Raw genomic sequence first — 22,534 nt, 5'->3', positions numbered from 1 at the left:
TATTTATAACAAAATATATATATCCTCAAGCCCTCACATATATTTTGGATTTTTTGATCAAAGTTTTACTTTGACTTTTTCCTTCGTCTCATTGTACCCATTCTTCTTTCTGAATGCATCACTTATTGTCTGCTTCTGATAACCTGCATTAAAATTTGTCTGCCATTAATATTCTACATGCTCAGTGACTATATACAAATAAATGTTTGTACAATACATAATCTTTCATATACACAGACACAAGTTCACAATAAACATTTCTAAGTATGATTGCCTTTCTTTTGTTCTAACTATATATATTCTTTAAAGAGATTTTATGCTGTATATGACTATTATGACAGAGATATTTGCTCATTGATTTCCTGTTGTTTATTGTTATTAGTCTTCTGATTTTTAAATATTTCCATTTTTTACCTAGAACACCAAATTCTCTCATCAACTCCACTAGTTCCCTATTAGAGTTCCTTGAGTTCTCTGGATGTGTAAGAATGACTTGAGGATAAAATAAGAGATAGGTCCAATTTTAAGACATCAGTAATTGTTAAGACATGTGACTGTACTATGTTTCACTTTGAAAAGATAATGTTGCTTATTAACTTGTAAACAATGGTAGGAGCCATCCATTATATGATATATTTCCATTTCAGAAAAGGAAAGTGTTAATAAAAAGACTTTAAAATCAAATGCAATCATTTATTTATTCTTTCTCATATTAATCCTTATTTTTTCATTCTCTTTTGTTATTGAATATCCAAAATCTTCCAATAAAATATTGAGCATTTCTGTTTTTGATTCATCATATTCATTGGGGTGGGGTTTATGCTATTAGACTTTTCAAAGAACTGGCTTCTAAATTTCTTTAACTTATTTACATGATTTCATTTTCTGTCCATAGTAAGTTACATTTCCCATTTAGGTTTTTCAAATTTATTAGAATAAGTTCCTCTCTTTAGGGCTATTTTACGTTTCTGTAAAAAAGGAATTCATTTAAGATAACTCAATTCATATTACATTTTTTTCAGTGCTGTAGGTAACTTGCTGTGACATGTCTGCATTTCATTGGTTTCCAGATAACAATTAGTTAATCAGATACAAATACCTTAATTTTCAAGGAGTTATATTTATCTGGGTTTTCCAATTCTTTGTATCTTTTAATTTAAATTATTATGATAGAATTTAGACTTTATAAGTCTAATTTGTGTTGCAGGTAGGCACTGGCTATCAGATACACTGGGAAATGTTCTTCCTTTGACCCACAGCTCTCTAAGCAACAGACAACACTATTCAGAAAAAAATGTAATCCTTGTGTGAATATGACATGGTTTCTAAATCAGACTTTCTTTGAATGTACCATGATTGTGTCATTCCAAGTGCTCCTACACACTAATCCCCAGACTTTAATCCTGAGCCTTGTGGTCTGTAATCTAACATCTGTCCCCTGGTTTATGCTCTCCTGAGTGTCCACAAGTCATTTTATAGATTACTGCTTTTGAAAGCACATCAGCTGTTTTTAGTTGAATCTTTATTGCTGACACTTTCTATTTACAACTTTGCTATGATTTCAGTTATAGATTCAAAAGAATACTTGTCACATATTTCCCAGTATTTGTTTTCATATTAATATTTATCTCTATTTTCTCAATATTGAAAGTGCTATTTATTCTGTTTCCCACATTTTAAATTACTGATTATTTAAACATGCTAGACATTTTGTGTGAAATTATCTTTATTGCATATGTTTTAGTATCACTACTCGGTATATTTTATGAGCTGCAAAGAATTTTACCATATGTTTTCCTAATTACTTTTATTATGTATTAATATTAGGAAGTTTATTTCTTTTCAAAATGATTTTTTCAAAGAAATTGACATGCAAAACTATCAGATATTGATTTGAAAAATGAACGTACCAAAATTGCATGAGCAGAGTTCATTGGAAGCTAGGTTAAAGAAGTGTTGAGAAAATTAATATAATTTAAGTACATATGTACTTCATATCCTTAATCTCACAATCATGTAAGACAAACAGGTCAAAAGCATGTTTTAAAAAACACTATTCTAATCATGAAAAATAAAATCTCTGGGATCATTTACTAATATTTTTTATATGTTTTTGAAATATTTTATTTTCCTTAGCTGAGAGTATAGCAGTTCTTTTCATTGCATCCTTGAAGGCTTTCTTAACTTGGTTGTTTCTTAAGGTGTAAATAAATGGGTTCAATGTAGGTGAAATAGAAGAAATGAGCAGTGAAACCACTTTGTTGATGGTCACTTCTTCCTTTGCTGTAGGATTCATGTAGATGAAAATGCAGGAGCCATAGGTGATGGAAACCACAATCATGTGGGAGGAACAGGTCGAAAAGGCCTTTTTCCTTTGTTGAACAGAAGGGAATCTGAAAATTGTCTTGATGATGGAAGCATATGAGAGAACTACACAGGTAAGAGTCATATTTAGGGTCAGCACAGCACAGATGATGACTGTCTGTTCCATGGACCATGTATCTGAGCATGAGATTTTCACTAAGGGAAATGCATCACAGCCAAAGTGATCAATCATGTTGGAGTCACAAAATTTTAGATTTAAGCCCAGGCTAAGGGGTGGGATTATTACACATAAACCAGCCATCCAAGAACATATGATGAGAACCCTGCAGACTCTGCTGCTCATGATGATCACATAATGCAGGGGTTTGCAGATGGCCACATAACGGTCATAGGACATGGCCGCCAGCAGGAAAAATTCTGTTACTCCACAGAGGTCGATAAAAAACACTTGGGTGGCACAAGCATTATAGGTAATGATCTTGTCACCTGTTGCTATGTTATACAAGTATCTGGGGATAATGGCAGTTGTGAATGAGATCTCCAAGAAAGAGAAATTTTTTAAGAAAAAGTACATGGGTGTTTTAAGGTGAGAATCCACAAAAGTGAGTGTGATGATCGTCAGGTTTCCAGCTACATTCAGTGTGTAGGTGAGAAATAGAAAGATGAAAATCAGAACCTGCAGGTCAGGGTCATCTGTCAGTCCCAGCAGAATGAATGTAGTTACTGTACCATTTCTCATCACTGACTTCTGACTTCTCTCCAATCTGTATGTAATATTCAGAGAAGATTTCCCATAGATTATAGACTACTTTAAGTGTTCAAAATGTAATGTATTCAAACTTATATTTCATTATATATATTATACATTTTATATTTATCCTGTACTTAGGATTTTCCCATATGACTAAGTAGATAGCTGAAGAGTTGTAATTTTATGAGTAGCTAAAATGTCGTTTAGCTGTCAAGAATTATTCCCTGTTCAGAGACAAAATCGATAACCTCGATTTTACATCTTTTCTTGACATTTTGGGTCTTTTCAGAAACAGTGCTAATGTAACTTGGGTTTGCCATACGGAGCCTAGAGCAAAACTTGAGGTCTTTTTTCCAAAAAATTTTTGTTGGTGTCTTTTTTAGGTTATGAGTGCTTAATTCTTATAAGCAAACTTAAGCCCTGCTGGTCATTTCCACCCCCTCTACACACTCTGTTTTTTCAGAATTAGTAGTTCCTTTAGTATGTTACATTTACTGCTAACAGGTGATGACTGCTTACTCTTTGCCTCTCCATCTGCTGCCAATGAGTTATTTCATCCTGACTGATATTACACCAGTATGGACTCAAATGTTTCTAATATGAAATCAGTATTTCAAATTTTGAGGATTCCTGACATCAATAATAGAAAATATTTTCCCCTTTGTACCTAGTTTGTGTTACAGTGGATTCATTTATTTCTTAACTTAATGTGTTCTTCTCCTACTGCGGCTTGGGCAGAATTGATTGTGACTGTTTACCTAGTCCATAATGTTTCTAAAATGAGAAAAATAACTAACACGATCATGGTTTACTCAAAAGTTAGAATCCTCTTAAGAAATTTGCAACTGTCAAGTATTAATATAAAATTGAGCTATAGAATGGTTATTTACATATACATTCATATATATATATATACACAAATACATTACATGTAACTTTTGCCTCGCAGTCATCTTTTCCTCCTATCTTTTCTCCTAGTCTCTCAGATGATTGTACATCATTGTGAAACTTTACTGAGGCCTTTCACATTTAGCAATTGATAATGCATTAAAGCATTATTTAACCTCAAATTATATCTGTGTTTCTCTAATACACTATTATTTTACAATAGATTGACACTAAAGTGTAATTAACTATCTTTCTAACAAATGTTCAAAATGAACACAAGAATATGCAATGAGATATTGTCACTTCAATTGTTATGTTATTCTTTTTTGAGATGAGAAGAATGCAAGGGCACACTGATACGCTTCTATATACCCCAAAACACTTTGTTTTTTAAGTAAGGTTGAATATCTGTCCAAAATTACCCTGATTATATCATATTAAGTTAGATACACATTTATTTCATAATTTATGCATAGAAACCTCCTAGGCAATGACATTTATCTATATAAGGAAATTCATTCTAAAAAAATGACATCTCATAAATATATCTTAAATACATCAAAAATACAGAAATTGTCATTGAAATCTGCTTTCTTTTCCAGAGGAAAATACAACCTAGATCTTAAAAAATGAATTACAATCAAAGAAACAAATTTTATAATACTCACTCTTTGTTTTATAAATTGGAGCTTCTGTTAGTTGTTTAAACATGGCAATATTAAGACTGCAATGTTGAAAGTGATATTTTCATAAAAGTACTTATAGGCTAACACTCATTGGCATGTCTGACTATGCAGAGAACTCCATGTGTTTCCATATCCAACAAAGTGGACAGACTTGCTGAGAAACTCTTTCCACTGGTGGAAGAGATTAATTTTAAATCATCAAGGCAGACAGAAAAGTTTTTGTCATGTTAAATATGACTTTTCTTTTTAATTTGCCGAAAATGCAACTAGGTGAAAAAAACAAATGGTCCTTGGTGACCTAGGATCAGGAGTCATTAATAAATTTTCTGTGTAAAGTTTGGCAAAAACCCAAGTAACACAGACTTCAGTGGGGACCATGTCCTTGGAGACAGGAGGACGTTACAGCAGCATTTGGCCTGGACCAGAAGGAACACTCTGTCATTTAAATTACACAGTTCATGTTTTAAAAAACTTCCCCATTTAGTAATGCTTTTGGAATATTGTAATTCTTTATCACATGAATTGTTTATTATTAAATAATTTTAATCAGAAAGCAAAAGGAAAACTTTATAAATTACTTAAAGTTACTACTTAGATGATAGACTTTATCCTTCCGGATTTTTCTTTTGCAAATATACTAACCAATGCATAAGAATTTGCAGCCATATCTTATAATTGGCTTTTATGGTTGTATAGCAGTATGAATGTGCTTAGTGCCCCTGATTTTTATACTTCAAAATGGTCAAAATGATAAATTTTATGTCATGTATATTTCACACAATAAAAAAACATACTTTTATATATTTAAATATATGTTCATTTATTATATAATGTTAATTTGCTTTTACCAACTTTTCAGTATTAATAATATTAGCTGTATATATATTTTGGCAATTTTAAACTAATACCTGAAGTAAATATACAATGTTCTTTATTTTCCAGGTATCAACCCATTCTATCAAAAGCATTTTCATACAAATTTTTTGCATGTGCAAGAATAATTGATATAAGTGAAATTTCTAGATAAAAATGTGATTTCACTTATAAAAATTTGAGTACTATGTTATATGATTATTTTGTCAAATATTTGCCACAATAATTATGTTTTAGTGCACATTATTATTTTTATTTTGATGCCTAATTATATCTTGTTTTTTCAACTATGTATGTATTTTAAAATTACAATGTATTTTAAAGGGTCGGTATGGATTTCTGGCATGCAGTTCATGGTTATATACAGAAAAATGTCTTAAAGTATTTTAACAGTGTTATTGAGATATAATTGACATTCAGTTAACTGCACATATTTGAAGTGCACAATTTGATGTTTTGACATATGTATACTGCCCCGAAGTATCACCACGATGACAGTAATAAATATGTTCATCATTCCTAATAGTTTTCTTGTGTCCCATTTTGTCTGTCCTGCCTGCATATTCCCCTCTGCTGTATCCCAGCCAACCCCTCCTCTGTTCTCTGTCATTAGAGATTAGATTGCATTTTCTAGAATTTTATATGAATGGGATCGTACAGTATGTACTAACTTTTCACCTAGCTCATTTTGCTGAGCATAATTTTTTTATTCATCCACATTACTATGTGTATCTGTAGTTCATCCCATTTATTTCTAAGAAATATTCCATTGTGTGGAGTTTGCTTACTATTCACCTGCTCAGAGATATTTTGTCATTTCAATTGTAAGGCACTGAACAAATAAAGCTGCTATGATATTCATGCAAAAATATCTCTAATGACACTACTTTCATTTCTATTGTGTAAATACATAGGAGTACAATCACTGGCTCATATGGAAGGTGTATATTTAACTTTTTAAGAAACTACCAAATAGGTTTCCAAATCAGAATTATGATTTTACATACCACCAGCAGTGTAGGAGTGTTTTGATTGATCCACCTCCTTGGTATGCTGTCTTTATTCTTTTACACATTCTAGTAGTGCTATCTCATTGTGATTTTATTTTTTGTATGCATATATGCTAATACTGTTGCACATCTTTTGGTGCATTTAGTTGCCATCTCTATATCTTCCTTGTAAAGTGTGTTTAAATCATTAGCTTTTGTTTTATGTGTTTTGTTTTCATTGAGTTTTGAGAGTTCTTTATGTAGTCTGGACCATGTCTTTTCTCAGATATGTTATTCACATATATTTGCCTCCAGTTTGTGTCTTGTCATATTCTTAATAATGTCTTTTTAACAGCAGAATTTCTTAATTTTGATGAATGACATTTATTCATTTTTTAAATTATCATGCTTTAACTAAAATATTTATAAAATCTTAATATAAAAATAATCTGTTTTCCCCTCCAAGTGTTAGAGTTTGTTACATATGGTCTGTGATTAATTTTGCCTTATTTTTGTAAATTTATTTGTAAATAGCACAAGATATATAGCAAAATTCCTTTTTAAAAAATATGGCTGTCCATTCTACCAGGTCAATTTGTTGAAAAGACTAACCTTTCCCCAATGTTTTTGCATTTCTATGAAAATACCAGTTCACCATAAATATAAGGGGTTACTTCTGAAATTTCAGTTCACTTCCACTGAACTATTTCGCTATATATACACCAATATCGCAGCCTTTTATTACTCTAGCTGTATATGTTAAAATAAAAAGGTAAGTCCTATAAATTAATTTTCTTTGATTATTCTAGTACTTTTGAATTTCCTTATGACTTATAATCAGCTTGGCAATTTTTTTATTGTTTATTTTATGTGATGTACAGTTGATATACAATCTTATATTAATTCCAAGTATATAACACTGTGCTTCAAGTTACCCGTATTATTAAATCCTCACCGCAACTAGTGCAGTTACTCCCTGTCAGCACAGAAAGATGTTACAGAAGCATTGGCTGTATTCTCCATGCTGTACTACCATCCCTGTGTCCAAATTGTTTTTGCCCTTATATCCACCTCATGTTTTCCATTCACCTATCCCAGCCCCTCCCCCATGGTAACCACAGTCACTTCTCAATGTCTATGAGTCTACTGCTATTTTGTTCATTTTGTTTTGTTTTTATAGTCCTAAAATGAGAGAAATCATATGGTATTTTTCTGTGCCTGGCTTATTTCACTTAGCATAATATCCTCTATGTCCATTCATGTTATCAGAAATAGCAGGGTTGCTTTTTTTTTTTATAGTGGAACACTATTACATTGTGTGTATGTCCCACGTCTTCTTTATTCATTCATCTATTGATGGACAGTTTGGTTGCTTCCAGTTGTTCATAATGTGGCATAAACATAGGGGTGCATATATATATATTTTTTATGATATAAAACCTCACCTGTCAATTTTATTCACATATTATTATTATTATTATTATTATTATTATTATTATTATTATTTTTGAGAGGGCATCTCTCATATTTATTGATCAAATGGTTGTTAACAACAATAAAATTCAGTATAGGGGGGTCAACGCTCAATGTACAATCATTAATCCATCTCAAGCCTAATTCTCGTCAGTCTCCAATCTTCTGAAGCATAACGAACAAGTTCTTACATGGTGAACGAATTCTTACATAGTGAATAAATTCTTACATGGTGAACAGTACAAGGGCATTCATCACAGAAACTTTCGGTTTTGATCATGCATTATGACCTATAAACAATCAGGTCAAATATGAATATATGTTTGATTTTTGTACTTGATTTATATGTTGATCCCACATTTCTCCTATTATTATTATTATTTTTATTTTTAATAAAATGCTGAAGTGGTAGGTAGATGCAAGATAAAGGTAGAAAACATAGTTTAGTGCTGTAAGAGGGCAAATGTAGATGATCAGATGATCAGGTGTGTGCCTATGGACTAAGTATTAATCCAGGCTAGACAAGGGCAGCAAGACATCCACGGATGCAGAAGATTTCTCTCAAAGCAGGGGGGGTGAGGTTCTGAGCCTCACCTCTGTTGATCCCCAAATTCTCACCTGATGGCCCCCCTGCGACTGTGCCTGTCTTAGGTTGTTCCTCCCTTGAGGAATCTTACCTGTCTCTGGCTAACCAGTCATCTTCCAGGGCCATACAGGGAAATGTAAAGTTGGTAAGTGAGAGAGAAGCCATATTGTTTGAAAAGGTTAGCTTTTTACTTCTTTGCAGATTTATGCCCTGTGGCTTCTATGCCCAGCACTTGTCTCGAGGTATCTTTACCACCTGGAGGAATTATGATACTCGGTAAATTCGATATGAGGCACGAATTCTATTTAAGGGTTGTAATTAGGAAGGAAGAAGAAAAGCTATAGATGTAGCATATGAAGGAAACATGGGAGGATTGATTATTTCTTTGACATATCTTCTTGTATAGTACTTTAAGTATGTATAGGTTTTAAACTACTAACTAATTTGCACACACATATTAACATAATAGGAATATGGTGACATAAACAAAGCAAATCTATAATTACCATCCATCTCCAGTGAAGCCAAGAAAACCATTTAGGCACCCTAGGCATTTGTGAAAATTTATCTATGATATGATGGATATTGTCCAACTGTACTTGAACCATCAGACAAATTAACGCAGCCCATTTCTGCAATCTGTTCACATCCCATATGTTCTTTTAACCATAGATAGTCTATAGTCATGAGATTTTGGAGTGCTACAACTTGCACCCCTCCCAACTCCTGGTTGAGTTCCAACAGTACAGATCCGGTCAAATTCTTTGTCTCACTGTATGCACATGCCAGCCTAGACATCTCCCTCCTCATTCTTATGGCAAGTCCAGGAGACGGTGGGCTGGATGCAGCCACAACCGCAGCATCGTCCGGATACCTGTGGAGGCTTTTTGATGATCATCCCCTGGCACAAGTCCTCCAGAGAGTGCTGATGCCAGAAGCTCCTCCTCATATCGTATCTTAGTTCATTTTCTGGGCAAGCTAGGCCTTGATCTTCTGCATAGAAACAAACAGACCCTTTGCCCACACTTTGACATGCCCTCTATACCACTGTGCAGAACTCATTGGAGGTCAGCACACAGTAACTGCTTTTTTTTTTTTTTTTTAAATTAAGAGAAAGGAATATTATCAGAAAAGAGTACCTCCATAGCTGATCATCTGACACCCTTTAAGTGATCAACATTAAGGATATTTAAAGCATGCGTTGATCTTTGATTTACCAATAGTTTTATCCTGTCAAGGAGTAATCCCCCTTTTCTTTCTTTCTTTTTTTTTTTAAATTTTTTTAATTTTTAATCTACACTTACATGAAGAATACTATGTTTACTATGCTCTCCCCTATATCAGGTCCCCCCTAACAACCACATTATGGTTACTGTCCATCAGCTTAGCAAAATGTTGTAGAGTCACTACTTGTCCTCTCTGTGTTGTGCAGCCCACCCTCCCCTTTCTCCCTCCGCCCCATGCATGCTAATCTTTATACCCCCCTTCTTCTTCCCCCCCCATCCCTACCTGCCCACCCATCCTCCCCAGTTCCTTTCCCTTTGGTACCTGTTAGTCCATTTTTGGGTTCTGTAATTCCGCTGCTGTTTTGTTCCTTCAGTTTTTCCTTTGTTCGTATACTCCTCAGATGAGTGAAATCATTTGCTGTTTCTCTTTCTCCGCTTGGCTTATTTCACTGAGCATAATACTCTCCAGCTCCATCCATGTTGCTGCAAATGGTTGGATTTTTCCACTTCTTATGGCTGAGTAGTATTCCATTGTGTATATGTACCACTTCTTCTTTATCCATTCATCTACCGATGGACATTTAGGTTGCTTCCAATTCTTGGCTATTGTAAATAGTGCTGCGATAAACATAGGGGTGCATCTGTCTTTCTCAAACTTGATTGCTGCGTTCTTAGGGTGAATTCCTAGGAGTGGAATTCCTGGGTCAAATGGTAGCTCTGTTTTGAGCATTTTGATGAACCTCCATACTGCTTTCCACAATGGTTGAACTAATTTACATTCCCACCAGCAGTGTAGGAGGGTTCCCCTTTCTCCACAGCCTTGCCAACATTTGTTGTTGTTTGTCTTTTGGATGGCAGCTATCCTTACTGGTGTGAGGTGATACCTCATGGTAGTTTTAATTTGCATTTCTCTGATAATTAGCGATGTGGAGCATCTTTTCATGTGTCTCCTGGCCATCTGTATTTCTTTTTTGGAGAACTGTCTGTTCAGTTCCTCTGCCTATTTTTTAATTGGGTTATTTGTTTTTTGTCTGTTGAGGCGTGTGAGCTCTTTATATATTCTGGACGTCAAGCCTTTATTGGATCTGTCATTTTCAAATATATTCTCCCATACTGTAGGGTTCCTTTTTGTTCTATTGATGGTGTCTTTCGCTGTACAGAAGCTTTTCAGCTTAATGTAGTCCCACTTGCTCATTTTTGCTGTTGTTTTCCTTGCTCGGGGAGATATGTTCAAGAAGATGTCACTCATGTTTATGTCTCAGAGGTTTTTGCCTATGTTTTTTTTCCAAGAGTTTAATGGTTTCATGACTTACATTGAGGTCTTTGATCCATTTTGAGTTTACCTTTGTATATGGGGTTAGACAATGGTCCAGTTTCATTCTCCTACATGTAGCTGTCCAGTTTTGCCAGCACCATCTGTTGAAGAGACTGTCATTTTGCCATTGTATGTCCATGGCTCCTTTATCAAATATTAATTGACCATATATGTTTTGGTTAATTTCTGGGGTCTCTAATCTGTTCCACTGGTCTGTGGCTCTGTTCTTGTGCCAGTACCAAATTGTCTTGATTACTATGGCTTTGTAGTAGAGCTTGAAGTTGGGGAGTGGGATCCCCCCTACTTTATTCTTCTTTTTCAGGATTGCTTTGGCTATTCGGGGTCTTTGGTGTTTCCATATGAATGTTTGAATTATTTGTTCCAATTCATTGAAGAATGTTGCTGGTAATTTGAGAGGGATTGCATCAAATCTGTATATTGCTTTGGGCAGGATGGCCATTTTGACGATATTAATTCTTCCTAGCCATGAGCATGGGATGAGTTTCCATTTATTAGTGTCCCCTTTAATTTCTCTTAAGAGTGACTCGTAGTTTTCAGAGTATAAGTCTTTCACTTCTTTGGTTAGGTTTATTCCTAGTTATTTTATTCTTTTTGATGCAATGGTGAATGGAATTGTTTTCCTGATTTCTCTTTCTATTGATTCGTTGTTAGTGTATAGGAAAGCTACAGATTTCTGTGTGTTAATTTTGTATCCTGCAACTTTGCTGTATTCCGATATCAGTTCTAGTAGTTTTGGAGTGGAGTCTTTAGGGTTTTTTATGTACAGTATCATATCATCTGCAAATAGTGACAGTTTAACTTCTTCTTTACCAATCTGGATTCCTTGTATTTCTTTGTTTTGTCTGATTGCCGTGGCTAGGACCTCCAGTACTATGTTAAATAACAGTGGGGAGAGTGGGCATCCCTGTCTGGTTCCTGATCTCAGTGGAAATGCTTTCAGCTTCTCGCTGTTCAGTATAATGCTGGCTGTGGGTTTATCATATATGGCCTTTATTATGTTGAGGTACTTGCCCTCTATTCCCATTTTGCTGAGAGTTTTTATCATGAATGGATGTTGAATTTTGTCAAATGCTTTTCCAGCATATATGGAGATGATCATGAGGTTCTGGTCTTTCTTTTTGTTGATTTGGTGGATGATGTTGATGGATTTTCGAATGTTGTACCATCCTTGCATCCCTGGGATGAACCCCACTTGGTCATGGTGTATGATCCTTTTGATATACTGTTGAATACTGTTTGCTAATATTTTATTGAGTATTTTTGCATCTACATTCATCAGGGATATTGGTCTGTAATTTTCTTTTTTGGTGGGGTCTTTGCCTGGTTTTGGTACTAGGGTGATGTTGGCCTCATAGAATGAGTTTGGGAGTATTCCCTCTTCTTCTATTTTGTGGAACACTTTAAGGAGAATGGGTATTATGTCTTCTCTGTGTGTCTGATAAAATTCCGAGGTAAATCCGTCCGGCCCCGGAGTTTTGTTTTTGGGTAGTTTTTTGATTACTGTTTCAATTTCTTTGCTCGTAATTGGTTTGTTTAACTTTCGTGTTTCTTCCTTGGTCAGTCTTGGGAGGTTTTATTTTTCTAGGAAGTTGTCCATTTCTTCTAGGTTTTCCAGCTTGTTGGCATATAGGTTTTCATAGTAGTCTTCAATAATTCTTTGTATTTCTGTGGAGTCTGTCGTGATTTTTCCATTCTCATTTCTCTTTATGTTGATTTGTGTTGACTCTCTTTTTCTCTTAATAAGTTGGGCTAGAGGCTTATCTATTTTGTTTATTTTCTCGAAGAACCAGCTCTTGGTTTTGTTGATTTTTGCTATTGTTTTATTCTTCTCAATTTTGTTTATTTCTTCTCTGATCTTTATTATGTCCTTCCTTCTACTGACTTTAGGCCTCATTTGTTCTTCTTTTTCCAGTTTTAATAATTGTGATGTTAGACTATTCATTTGGGATTGTTCTTCCTTCTTCAAGTGTGCCTGGATTGCTATATACTTTCCTCTTAAGACTGCTTTCACTGCGTCCCACAGAAGTTGGGGCTTAGTGTTGTTGTCATTTGTTTCTATATATTCCTTGATCTCTATTTTGATTTGTTCATTGATCCATTGATTATTTAGTAGCATATTGTTAAGCCTCCATGTGTTTGTGAGCCTTTTTGTTTTCTTTGTAGAATTTATTTCTACTTTCATACCTTTGTGGTCTGAAAAATTGGTTGGTAGAATTTCAATATTTTGGAATTTACTGAGGCTCTTTTTGTGAGCTAGTATGTGGTCTATTCTGGAGAATGTTCCATGTGCACTTGAGAAGAATGTATATCCTATTGCTTTTGGATGTAGAGTTCTATAGATGTCTATTAGGTCCATCTGTTCTAGTGTGTTGTTCAGTGCCTGTGTGTCTTTACTTATTTTCTGCCCGGTGGATCTATCCTTTGGGGTGAGTGGTGTGTTGAAGTCTCCTACAATGAATGCATTGTAGTCTATTTCCCTCTTTAGTTCTGTTAGTATTTGCTTCACATATGCTGGTGCTCCTGTATTGGGTGCATATATATTTAGAATGGTTATATCCTCTTGTTGGACTGAGCCCTTTATCATTATGTAGTATCCTTCTTTATCTCTTGTTACTTTCTTTGTTTTGAAGTCTATTTTGTCTGATATTAGTACTGCAACCCCTGCTTTCTTCTCACTGTTGTTTGCCTGAAATATGTTTTTCCATCCCTTGACTTTTAGTCTATGCTTATCTTTGGGTTTAAGGTGAGGTTCTTGTAAGCAGCATATAGATGGGTCTTGCTTTTTTATCCATTCTATTACTCTATGTCTTTTGATTGGTGCATTAAGTCCATTTACATTTAGGGTGACTATTGAGAGATATGTACTTATTGCCATAGCAGGCTTTAGATTCGTGGTTACCAAAGGTTCAAGGTTAGCTTCTTTAGTATCTTACTGCCTAACTTAGGTCACTTATTGAGCTGTTATATACACTGTCTGGAGATTCTTTTCTTCTCTCCCTTCTTATTCGTCCTCCTCCATTCTTCATATGTTGTGTGTTTTGTTCTGTGCTCTTTTTAGGGGTGCTCCCATCTAGAGCAGTCCCTGTAGGATGCCCTGTAGAGGTGGTTTGTGGGAAGCAAATTCCCTCAGCTTTTGCTTGTCTGGGAATTGTTTAATCCCTCCATCATATTTAAATGGTAGTCGTGCTGGATACAGTATCCTTGGTTCAAGGCCCTTCTGTTTCATTGCATTAAGTATATCATGCCATTCTCTTCTGGCCTGTAGGGTTTCTGTCGAGAATTCTGATGTTAGCCTGATGGATTTTCCTTTATAGGTAACCTTTTTCTCTCTAGCTGCCTTTAAAACTCTTTCCTTGTCCTTGATCCTTGCCATTTTAATTACTATGTGTCTTGGTGTTGTCCTCCTTGGATCCTTTCTGTTGGGAGTTCTGTGTAATTCCATGGTCTGTTCAATTATTTCCTCCCCCAGTTTGGGGAAGTTTTCAGCAATTATTTCTTCAAAGAGACTTTCTATCCCTTTTCCTCTTTCTTCTTCTTCTGGTATCCCTATAATACGAATATTATTCCTTTTGGCTTGTCACATATTTCTCTTAGTGTTGTTTCATTCCTGGAGATCCTTTTATCTCTCTCTATGTCAGCTTCTATACGTTCCTGTTCTCTGGCTTCTATTCCTTCAATGGCCTCTTGCATCTTATCCATTCTGCTTATAAATCCTTCCAGGGATTGTTTCACTTCTGTGATCTCCTTCCTGACATCTGTGATCTCCTTCCGGACTTCATCCCACTGCTCTTGCATTTTTCTCTGCATCTCATCCCATTGCTCTTGCATTTTTCTCTGCATCTCTGTCAGCATGTTCATGATTTTTATTTTGAATTCTTTTTCAGGAGGACTAGTTAGGTCTGTCTCCCTCTCAGGTGTTGTCTCTGTGATCTTTGTCTGCCTGTAGTTTTGCCTTTTCATGGTGATAGAGATAGTTTGCAGAGCTGGTACAAGTGACCACTGGAAGAGCTTCCCTTCTTGTTTGTTTGTGGCCTTCTCCTGGGAGAATAGCGACCTCTAGTGGCTTGTGCTGGGCAGCTGTGCACAGACAGGGCTTCTGCTTCCTGCCCAGTTGCTATGGGGTTTATCTCCGCTGTTGCTGTGGGCTTGTCCTGGCTGGGGCTGTTCCTCCAAAATGGTGGAGCCCCATTGGAAGGGGAGCGGCCGGGAGGCTATTTATCTCTGTAAGGGGCCTCTGTGCTCCCTGCTGCCCAGGGGGTTAGAGTGCCCAGAGATCCCCAGATTCCCTGCCTCTGGTCTAAGTGACCTGTCCTGCCCCTTTAAGACTCCCAAAAAGCATTCTCCAAACCAAAACAACAACAGCAACAATGAGAGAGGAAACAGAAAGAAAAGAAAAGGAAAAAACACGCGATTTTTTTTTTTTTGTCCTCAGGTGCCGGTCCCAGGCACCCGCTCACTGGTCCTGCTGCCCTGTCTCCCTAGCACCAGGGTCCCTGTCCTTTCAAGGCTTCCAAAAAGCACCCACACACCGGTCCCGCAGGGAAAGAACGCTTGGTATTCTTTGTCCTCAGGCGCTGGTCCCAGGCACCCGCTCACCAGTCCCGCCGCCCTGCCTCCCTAGCCCCGGGGTCCCTGTCCCTTTAAGGCTTCCAAAAAGCAGTCGCCAAAAAGAGAGAAAAAAGGGAAAAACGCGCGATTTCCTCCGTCATCAGGCGCCGGTCTCAGGCACCCACCCGCCGGTCCCGCAGGGAGAAATGCGGGATATTCTTTGTCCTCAGGTGCCGGTCCCAGGCATCTGCTCACCGTTCCCGCCACCCTGCCTCCCTAGCAACGGGGGCCGGTCCCTTTAAGGCTTCCAAAAAGCACTTGCCAAAAAAAAATCTCTCCAGTTTCTTTTCACCCGCCGGGAGCCAGGGGGAGGGGCGCTCGGGTCCCGCTGGGCCGGGGCTTGTATGTTACCCCCTTCGCAAGGTGCTGGGTTCTTGCAGGTGTGGATGTGGTCTGGATGTTGTCCTGTGTCCTGTGGTCTCTATTTTAGGAAGATTTTTCTTTGTTATATTTTCATAGCTCTATGTGTTTTTGGGAGGAGATTTCCACTGCTCTACTCACGCTGCCATCCTGGCTCCCATATTTTTAAATTAGGGAATTAATTTTCTTCAGGTGAATTCCTAGAAGTGCAATTACTGAATCATATGGAATTTCTATTTTTATTTTTTTGAGGACCCTCCATACTGCTTTCCACAGAATCTGCACCAATTTGCATTCCCAGCAGTAGTGTAGGAAGGTTCCCTTTTCTCTACATCCTCACCAACACTTGTTATTTCCTGCCTTCTGGATAGGTGCCATTCTGACTGATGTGAAGTGATACCTCATTGTGGTGTTGGTTTGCATTCCCCTGATGACTACTGAAGTGGAGCATCTTTTTATGTGCTATTGGTCATTTGTATTTTTTCTTTGGAGAAATGTCTGTGCGGGTGTTCTGCCCACTTTGTAATCAGGTTGTTTGTGTTTTTGGTATTCAGGTGTTTAAGTTCTTTATATATTTTGGCTGTTGACCCGTCATCAGATGAATCATTTACAAATATATTCTCCTATACTGTAGGTTACTTTTCTATTCTATTGATGGTCTCCTTTTATATACAGAAGACTTAATTTGAGGTAGTCCCACTTGGTCATTTATTTTGTTTCCCTTGCCTAAGGAGATGTGTCCAGGAAAAACTTGCTCATGCTTATATTCAAGAGACTTTTGCCCATGTTTTCTTCTAGGAGTTTTATGGTTTCATGTCTTACATTTAGGTGTTTCAATTCAAGTGTACTTTTGTGAATGGAGTTAGAGAGTAAATCAATTTCATTCTGTTGAATGTAGCTGTCTAGTATGTCCCACAACAGTTATTAAAAAGACTGTCTTTGCACTATTATGTATTTATGGCTCCTTTATCATATATTAATTGACTGTATATTTGTGGGCTTATATCTATGCTATCTATTCTGTTACATTGATCTATGGGTCTGTTCTTAGGCAAATAACATACTGTTTTGATTACTGTAGCTTTGTAGTATAGCTTGAAATCAGGGACCATAATACCTCTAGCTTTGTTCTTTCTTAGGATTAATTTGGTTATTCAGGGTCTTTTGTGGTTTCATATGAATTTCACGATTATTTGCACTAGTTCATTGGAAAATATCAGTATTTTGACAGGGATTACATTCAATCTCTAAATTGTTATGGGCAAGGTGGTCATTTTGACAACGTAAAATCTTCCTCTCCATGAGCATGGTATAGATTTCCATTTATTTGATTCCTCTTTAATTTCTCTCATCAGTGTTATAGTTTTTAGAGCACAGGTCTTTCACCTCCTTGATTAGGTTTATTCTTAGGTGTTTTATTCTTTTTGTTACAATTGTAAATGAAATTATTTTCCTGATTTCTCTTGCTCCTAGTTCATTAGTATATAGGAATGCAACAGATGTCTGTGTATTAATTTTGTATCCTGCAACTTTGCTGAATCCAGTTATTAGTTCCAATAGTTTTTTGGTGGAGTCTTTAGGGTTTTCTATATATAGAATCATGTCATTTGCAAATATTGACAGTTTTACTCCTTCCTTACAAATTTCGATGCCTTTTAACTCTTTATCTTCTGATTGTTAGGACCCCCATTCCCATATTGAATAAAAGTGAAAGGACATTCTTGTCTTATTTGTGATCTTAGAGGAAAAGCTTTCAACTTTTCGCTATTGAATATGATGTTAGCTGTGGGTTTCTCATATATGGCCTTTATTATATTGAGGTATGTTCCTTCTTTGCCCATTTTGTTGAGAGGTTTTATCATGAATGGATGTTGAATATTGTTCAGTGCTTCTTCAACATTTACTGAGATGATCATAAAGTTTTCATCTCTTCTTTTTGTTGCTAATGTGGTGTATCACATTGATCAATTTATGAATATTGTACCATCCTTGCATACCTCCAATAAATCCTACTTAGTCATGATGGATGATCCTTTTCATGTATTTTTGAATACAGTTTGATAATATATATATATTTTTGAAAAGTATTTTCTTTTTTATTTTGTTATCATTAATCTACAATTACATGAAGAACATTATGTTTACTAGGCTATCCCCTACCCCAAGTTCCCCCCATAAACCTCATTACACTCACTGTCCATCAGCATAGTAAGATGTTGTAGAATCACTACTTGTCTTCTCTGTATTGCACAGCCATCCCCTTTCCCTCACCCCCCACATGATACATGCTAATAATAATACCCCCTTTCTTCTTCCCTGCCCTTATCCCTCCCTACCTTCCGATTCTCCCCATTCTCTTTCCCTTTGGTAACTGTTAGTCCATTCTTGGGTTCTATGATTCTGCTGCTGTTTTGTTCCTTCAGTTTTTCCTTTGTTCTTATACTCCACATATGAGTGAAATCATTTGGTATTTGTATTTCTCCGCTTGGCTTATTTCACTGAGCATAATACCCTCTAGCACCATGCATGTTTTGCAAATGGTAGGATTTGTTTTCTTCTTATGGCTGAATAATATTCCATTGTGTATATGTATCACATCTTCTTTATCCACTCATCTACTGATGGACACTTAGGTTGCTTCCATTTCTTGGCTATGGTAAATAGTGCTGCGATAAACATAGGGGTGCATCTGTCTTTTTCAACTGGAGTGCTGCATACGTAGGGTAAATTCCTAAAAATGGAATTCCTGGGTCAAATGGTAAGTCTATTTTGAGCATTTTGAGGAACCTCCATACTGCTTTCCACAGTGGTTGAACTATTTTACATCCCCACCAGCAGTGTAGGAGGGTTCCCCTTTCTCCACAACCTCACCAACATTTGTTGTTGTTTGTCTTTTGGATGGTAGCCATCCATACTTGAGTGAGGTGATATCTCATTGTGATTTTAATTTGCATTTCTCTGATAACTAGCAATGTGGAGAACCTTTTCATGTGTCTGTTGGCCATCTGAATTTTTTCTTTGGAGAACTGTCTATTCAGCTCCTCCACCAATTTTTTAATTGGATTATTTGCTTTTTGTTTGTTGAGGTGCATGAGCTCTTTATATATTTTGGATGTCAAGCCTTTATCGGATCTGTCATTTACGAATATATTCTCCCATACTGTAGGGCACCTTTTTCTTCTATTGATGGTGTCCTTTGCTGTACAGAAGCTTTTCAGCTTGATATAGTCCCACTGGTTCATTTTTGCTTTTGTTTTCCTTGCCTCAGGAGATATATTCATGAAGAAGTCGCTAATGTTTATGTCCAAGAGATTTTTGCCTATGTTTTTTTCTAAGAGTTTTATGGTTGCATGACTTACATTCAAGTCTTTGATCCATTTCAAATTTACTTTTGTGTATGGGGTTAGACAGCGATCCAGTTTCATTGTCTTACATGTAGCTGTCCTGTTTTACCAGCACCATCTGTTGAAGAGACTGTCATTTTCCCATTGTATGTCCATGGCTCCTTTATCGAATATTAATTGACCATATATGTTTGGGTTAATGTGTGAGTCTATTCTGTTCCACTGGTCTGTGGGTCTGTTCTTGTGCCAGTACCAAATTGTCTTGATTACTATGGCTTTGTAGTAGAGCTTCAATTTGAGGAGTGAGATCCCCCTCACTTTATTCTTCTTTCTCAGGTTTGCTTTGGCCATTTGGGATCTTTGGTGTTTCATATGAAATTTTGAACTATTTATTCCAGTTTCTTGAAGACTGTTGTTGGTAATTTGATAGGGATTGCATCGAACCTGTGTATTGCGTTGGGCAGGATGGCCATTTTGACAATATTAATTCTTCCTAGCAAAGAGCATGGGATGTGGGATGAGTTTCCATTTGTTAGTGTCCTCTTTAATTTCACTTAAGAGTGTCTTGTAGTTTTCAGGGTCTTTCATAGGTCTTTCACTTCTTTGGTTAGGTTTATTCCTAGTTATTTTATTCTTTTTGATGCAATTGTGAATGGAATTGTTTTCCTCATTTCTCTTTCTATTGGTTCATTGTTAGTGTATAGGAAAGCCACAGAATTCTGTGTGTTAATTTTGTATCCTTCAACTTTGCTATATTCCGATATCGGTTCTAGTAGTTTTGGAGTGGAGTCTTTAGGGCTTCTTTGTACAATATCATGTTATCTGCAAATAGTGACAGTTTAACTTCTTCTTTACCAATCTGGATGACTTGTATTTCTTTGTTTTGTCTAATTGCTTTGGCTAGGACCTCCAGTACTATGTTAAATAACAGTGGGGAGAGTGGGCATCCCTGTCTTGTTCCTGATCTCAGAGGAAAAGCTTTCAGTCTCTCGCTGTTCAGTTTGATATTTGCTGTGGGTTTATCGTATATGGCCTTTATTATGTTGAGGTACTTGCCCTCTATACCCATTTTGCTGAGAGTTTTTATCATGAATGGATGTTGAATTTTGTCAAATGGTTTCTTAGCATCTATGGAGATGATCATGTAGTTTTTGTCTTTCTTTTTGTTTGTGTTGTGGATGATGTGGATAGATTTCGATTGTTGTACCATCCTTGCATCCCTGGGATGAATCACACTTGGTCGTGGTGTATGATGCTTTTGATATATTTTTGAAATCAGTTTGCTAATATTTTGTTGAGTATTTTTGCATCTACGTTCATCAGGGATATTGGTCTGTAATTTTCTTTTTTGGTGGGGTTTTTGCCTGGTTTTGGTATTAGGATGATATTGGCTTTATAGAATGAGTTTGGGAGTATTCCCTCCTCTTCTATTTTTGGGAAAACTTCAAGGAGAATGGATATTATATCTTCTCTGTATGTCTGATAAAATTCCGAGGTATATACATCTGGCCTGGGTTTTTGTTTTCTTGGAGTGTTTTTTGATAACCGCTTCAATTTATTTGCTGGTAATTGCTTTGTTTAGATTTTGTGTTTCTCCCTTGGTCAGTCTTGGATGGTTGTAGTTTTCTAGGAAGTTGTCCATTTCTTCTAGGTTTTCCAACTTCTTAGCATATAGATCTTCATAGTAGTCTCTAATAATCCTTTGTATTTCTGTTGTGTCCGTCGTGATGTTTCCTTTCTCCTTTCTGATTCTGTTGATGTGTGTTGATTCTCTTTTTCACTTTGTAAGTCTGGCTAGAGGCTTCTCTATTTTGTTTATTTTCTCAAAGATCCAGCTCTAGGTTTCATATATTTTTTTCTGTTGTTTTATTCTTCTCAATTTTGTTTATTTCTTCTCTGATCTTTATTATGTCCCTCCTTCTGCTGACTTTAGGCCTCATTTGTTCTTCTTTTTCCAATTTTGATAATTGTGACATTAGACTATTCATTTGGGTTTGTTCTTCCTTCTTTAAATATGCCTGGATTGCTATATACTTTCCTCTTCAGACTGCTTTTGCTGCGTCCCACAGAAGACGGGGCTTTGTGTTGTTGTTATTTATTTCCGTACATAGCTAGATCTCCATTTTCATTTGGTCATTGATCCATTGACTATTTAGAAGCGTGTTGTTCAGCCTCCAAGTGTTTGTGAGCCTTTTTGCTTTCTTTGTACAGTTTATTTCTAGTTTTATACCTTCGTGGTCTGAAAAGTTGTTTGGTAGAATTTCAAGCTTTTTGAATTTACTGAGGCTCTTTTTGTGGCCTAGTATGTGGCCATGTGCACTTGAGAAGAATCCGTATCCTGTTGCTTTTGAATGTAGAGTTGTATAGATGTCTATTAGGTCCATCTGTTGTAGTGTGTTTTTCAGTGCCTCTGTGTCCTTCCTTATTTTCTGTCTGGCGGATCTGTCCTTTGGGGTGAATGGTGTGTTGAAGTCTCCTAAAATGAATGCATTGCATTCTATTTCCTCCTTTAGTTCTGCTAGTATTTGTTTCACATATTGCTGGAGCTCCAGTGTTGGGTGCATATATATTTATAATGGTTATATCCTCTTGTTGGACTGAGCCTTTTATCATTATGTAATGTCCTTCTTTATCTCTTGTTACTTTCTTTATTTGAAGTCTATTTTGTCTGATACTAGTACTGCAACACCTGCTTTTTTCTCCCGATTGTTTGCATGAAATATCTTTTTCCATCCCTTGACTTTTAGTCTGTATGTCTTCGGGTTTGAGGTGATTCTCTTGTAAGCAGCATATAGATGGGTCTTGTTTTTTTATCCATTCAGTGACTCCATGTCTTTTGAGTGGTGCATTCAGTTCATTTATATTAGGGTGATTATCGATAGGTATGTACTTACTGCTATTTCAGGCTTTACATTTATGGTTACCAAAGGTTCCAGGTTACTTTCCTTACTATCTAAGAGTCTAACTTAACTCACTTAGTATGCTATTGCAAACACAATCTAAAGGTTCTTTTGTATTTCTCCTCCTTTTTTCTTCTTCCTTCATTCTTTATATATTAGGTATCAAATTCTGTACTTTTTGTCTATCCC

At 36.2% G+C, this 22,534-nt stretch overlaps 2 protein-coding genes across 2 annotated transcripts in view; one reads left to right on the top strand and one right to left on the bottom strand.

Moving 5' to 3' along the window:
* The window catches only part of LOC140843595 (olfactory receptor 6C74-like), a 116,905-nt gene that overhangs the window by 46,911 nt on the left and 47,460 nt on the right, over positions 1–22,534 (top strand). The window lies entirely within an intron of this gene.
* Positions 1,935–3,118, bottom strand: LOC108387982 (olfactory receptor 6C2-like). Its single transcript, XM_037017149.2, has one exon. The coding sequence runs from the start codon at positions 3,062–3,064 to the stop codon at positions 2,087–2,089; it is 978 nt and encodes a 325-aa protein (XP_036873044.2). The 5' UTR covers positions 3,065–3,118; the 3' UTR covers positions 1,935–2,086.

The sequence above is a fragment of the Manis javanica genome, chromosome 10, assembly GCF_040802235.1.
Source record: "Manis javanica isolate MJ-LG chromosome 10, MJ_LKY, whole genome shotgun sequence".
Lineage (NCBI taxonomy): Eukaryota > Metazoa > Chordata > Mammalia > Pholidota > Manidae > Manis > Manis javanica.
This window is presented reverse-complemented; position numbering and strand designations above follow the sequence as displayed.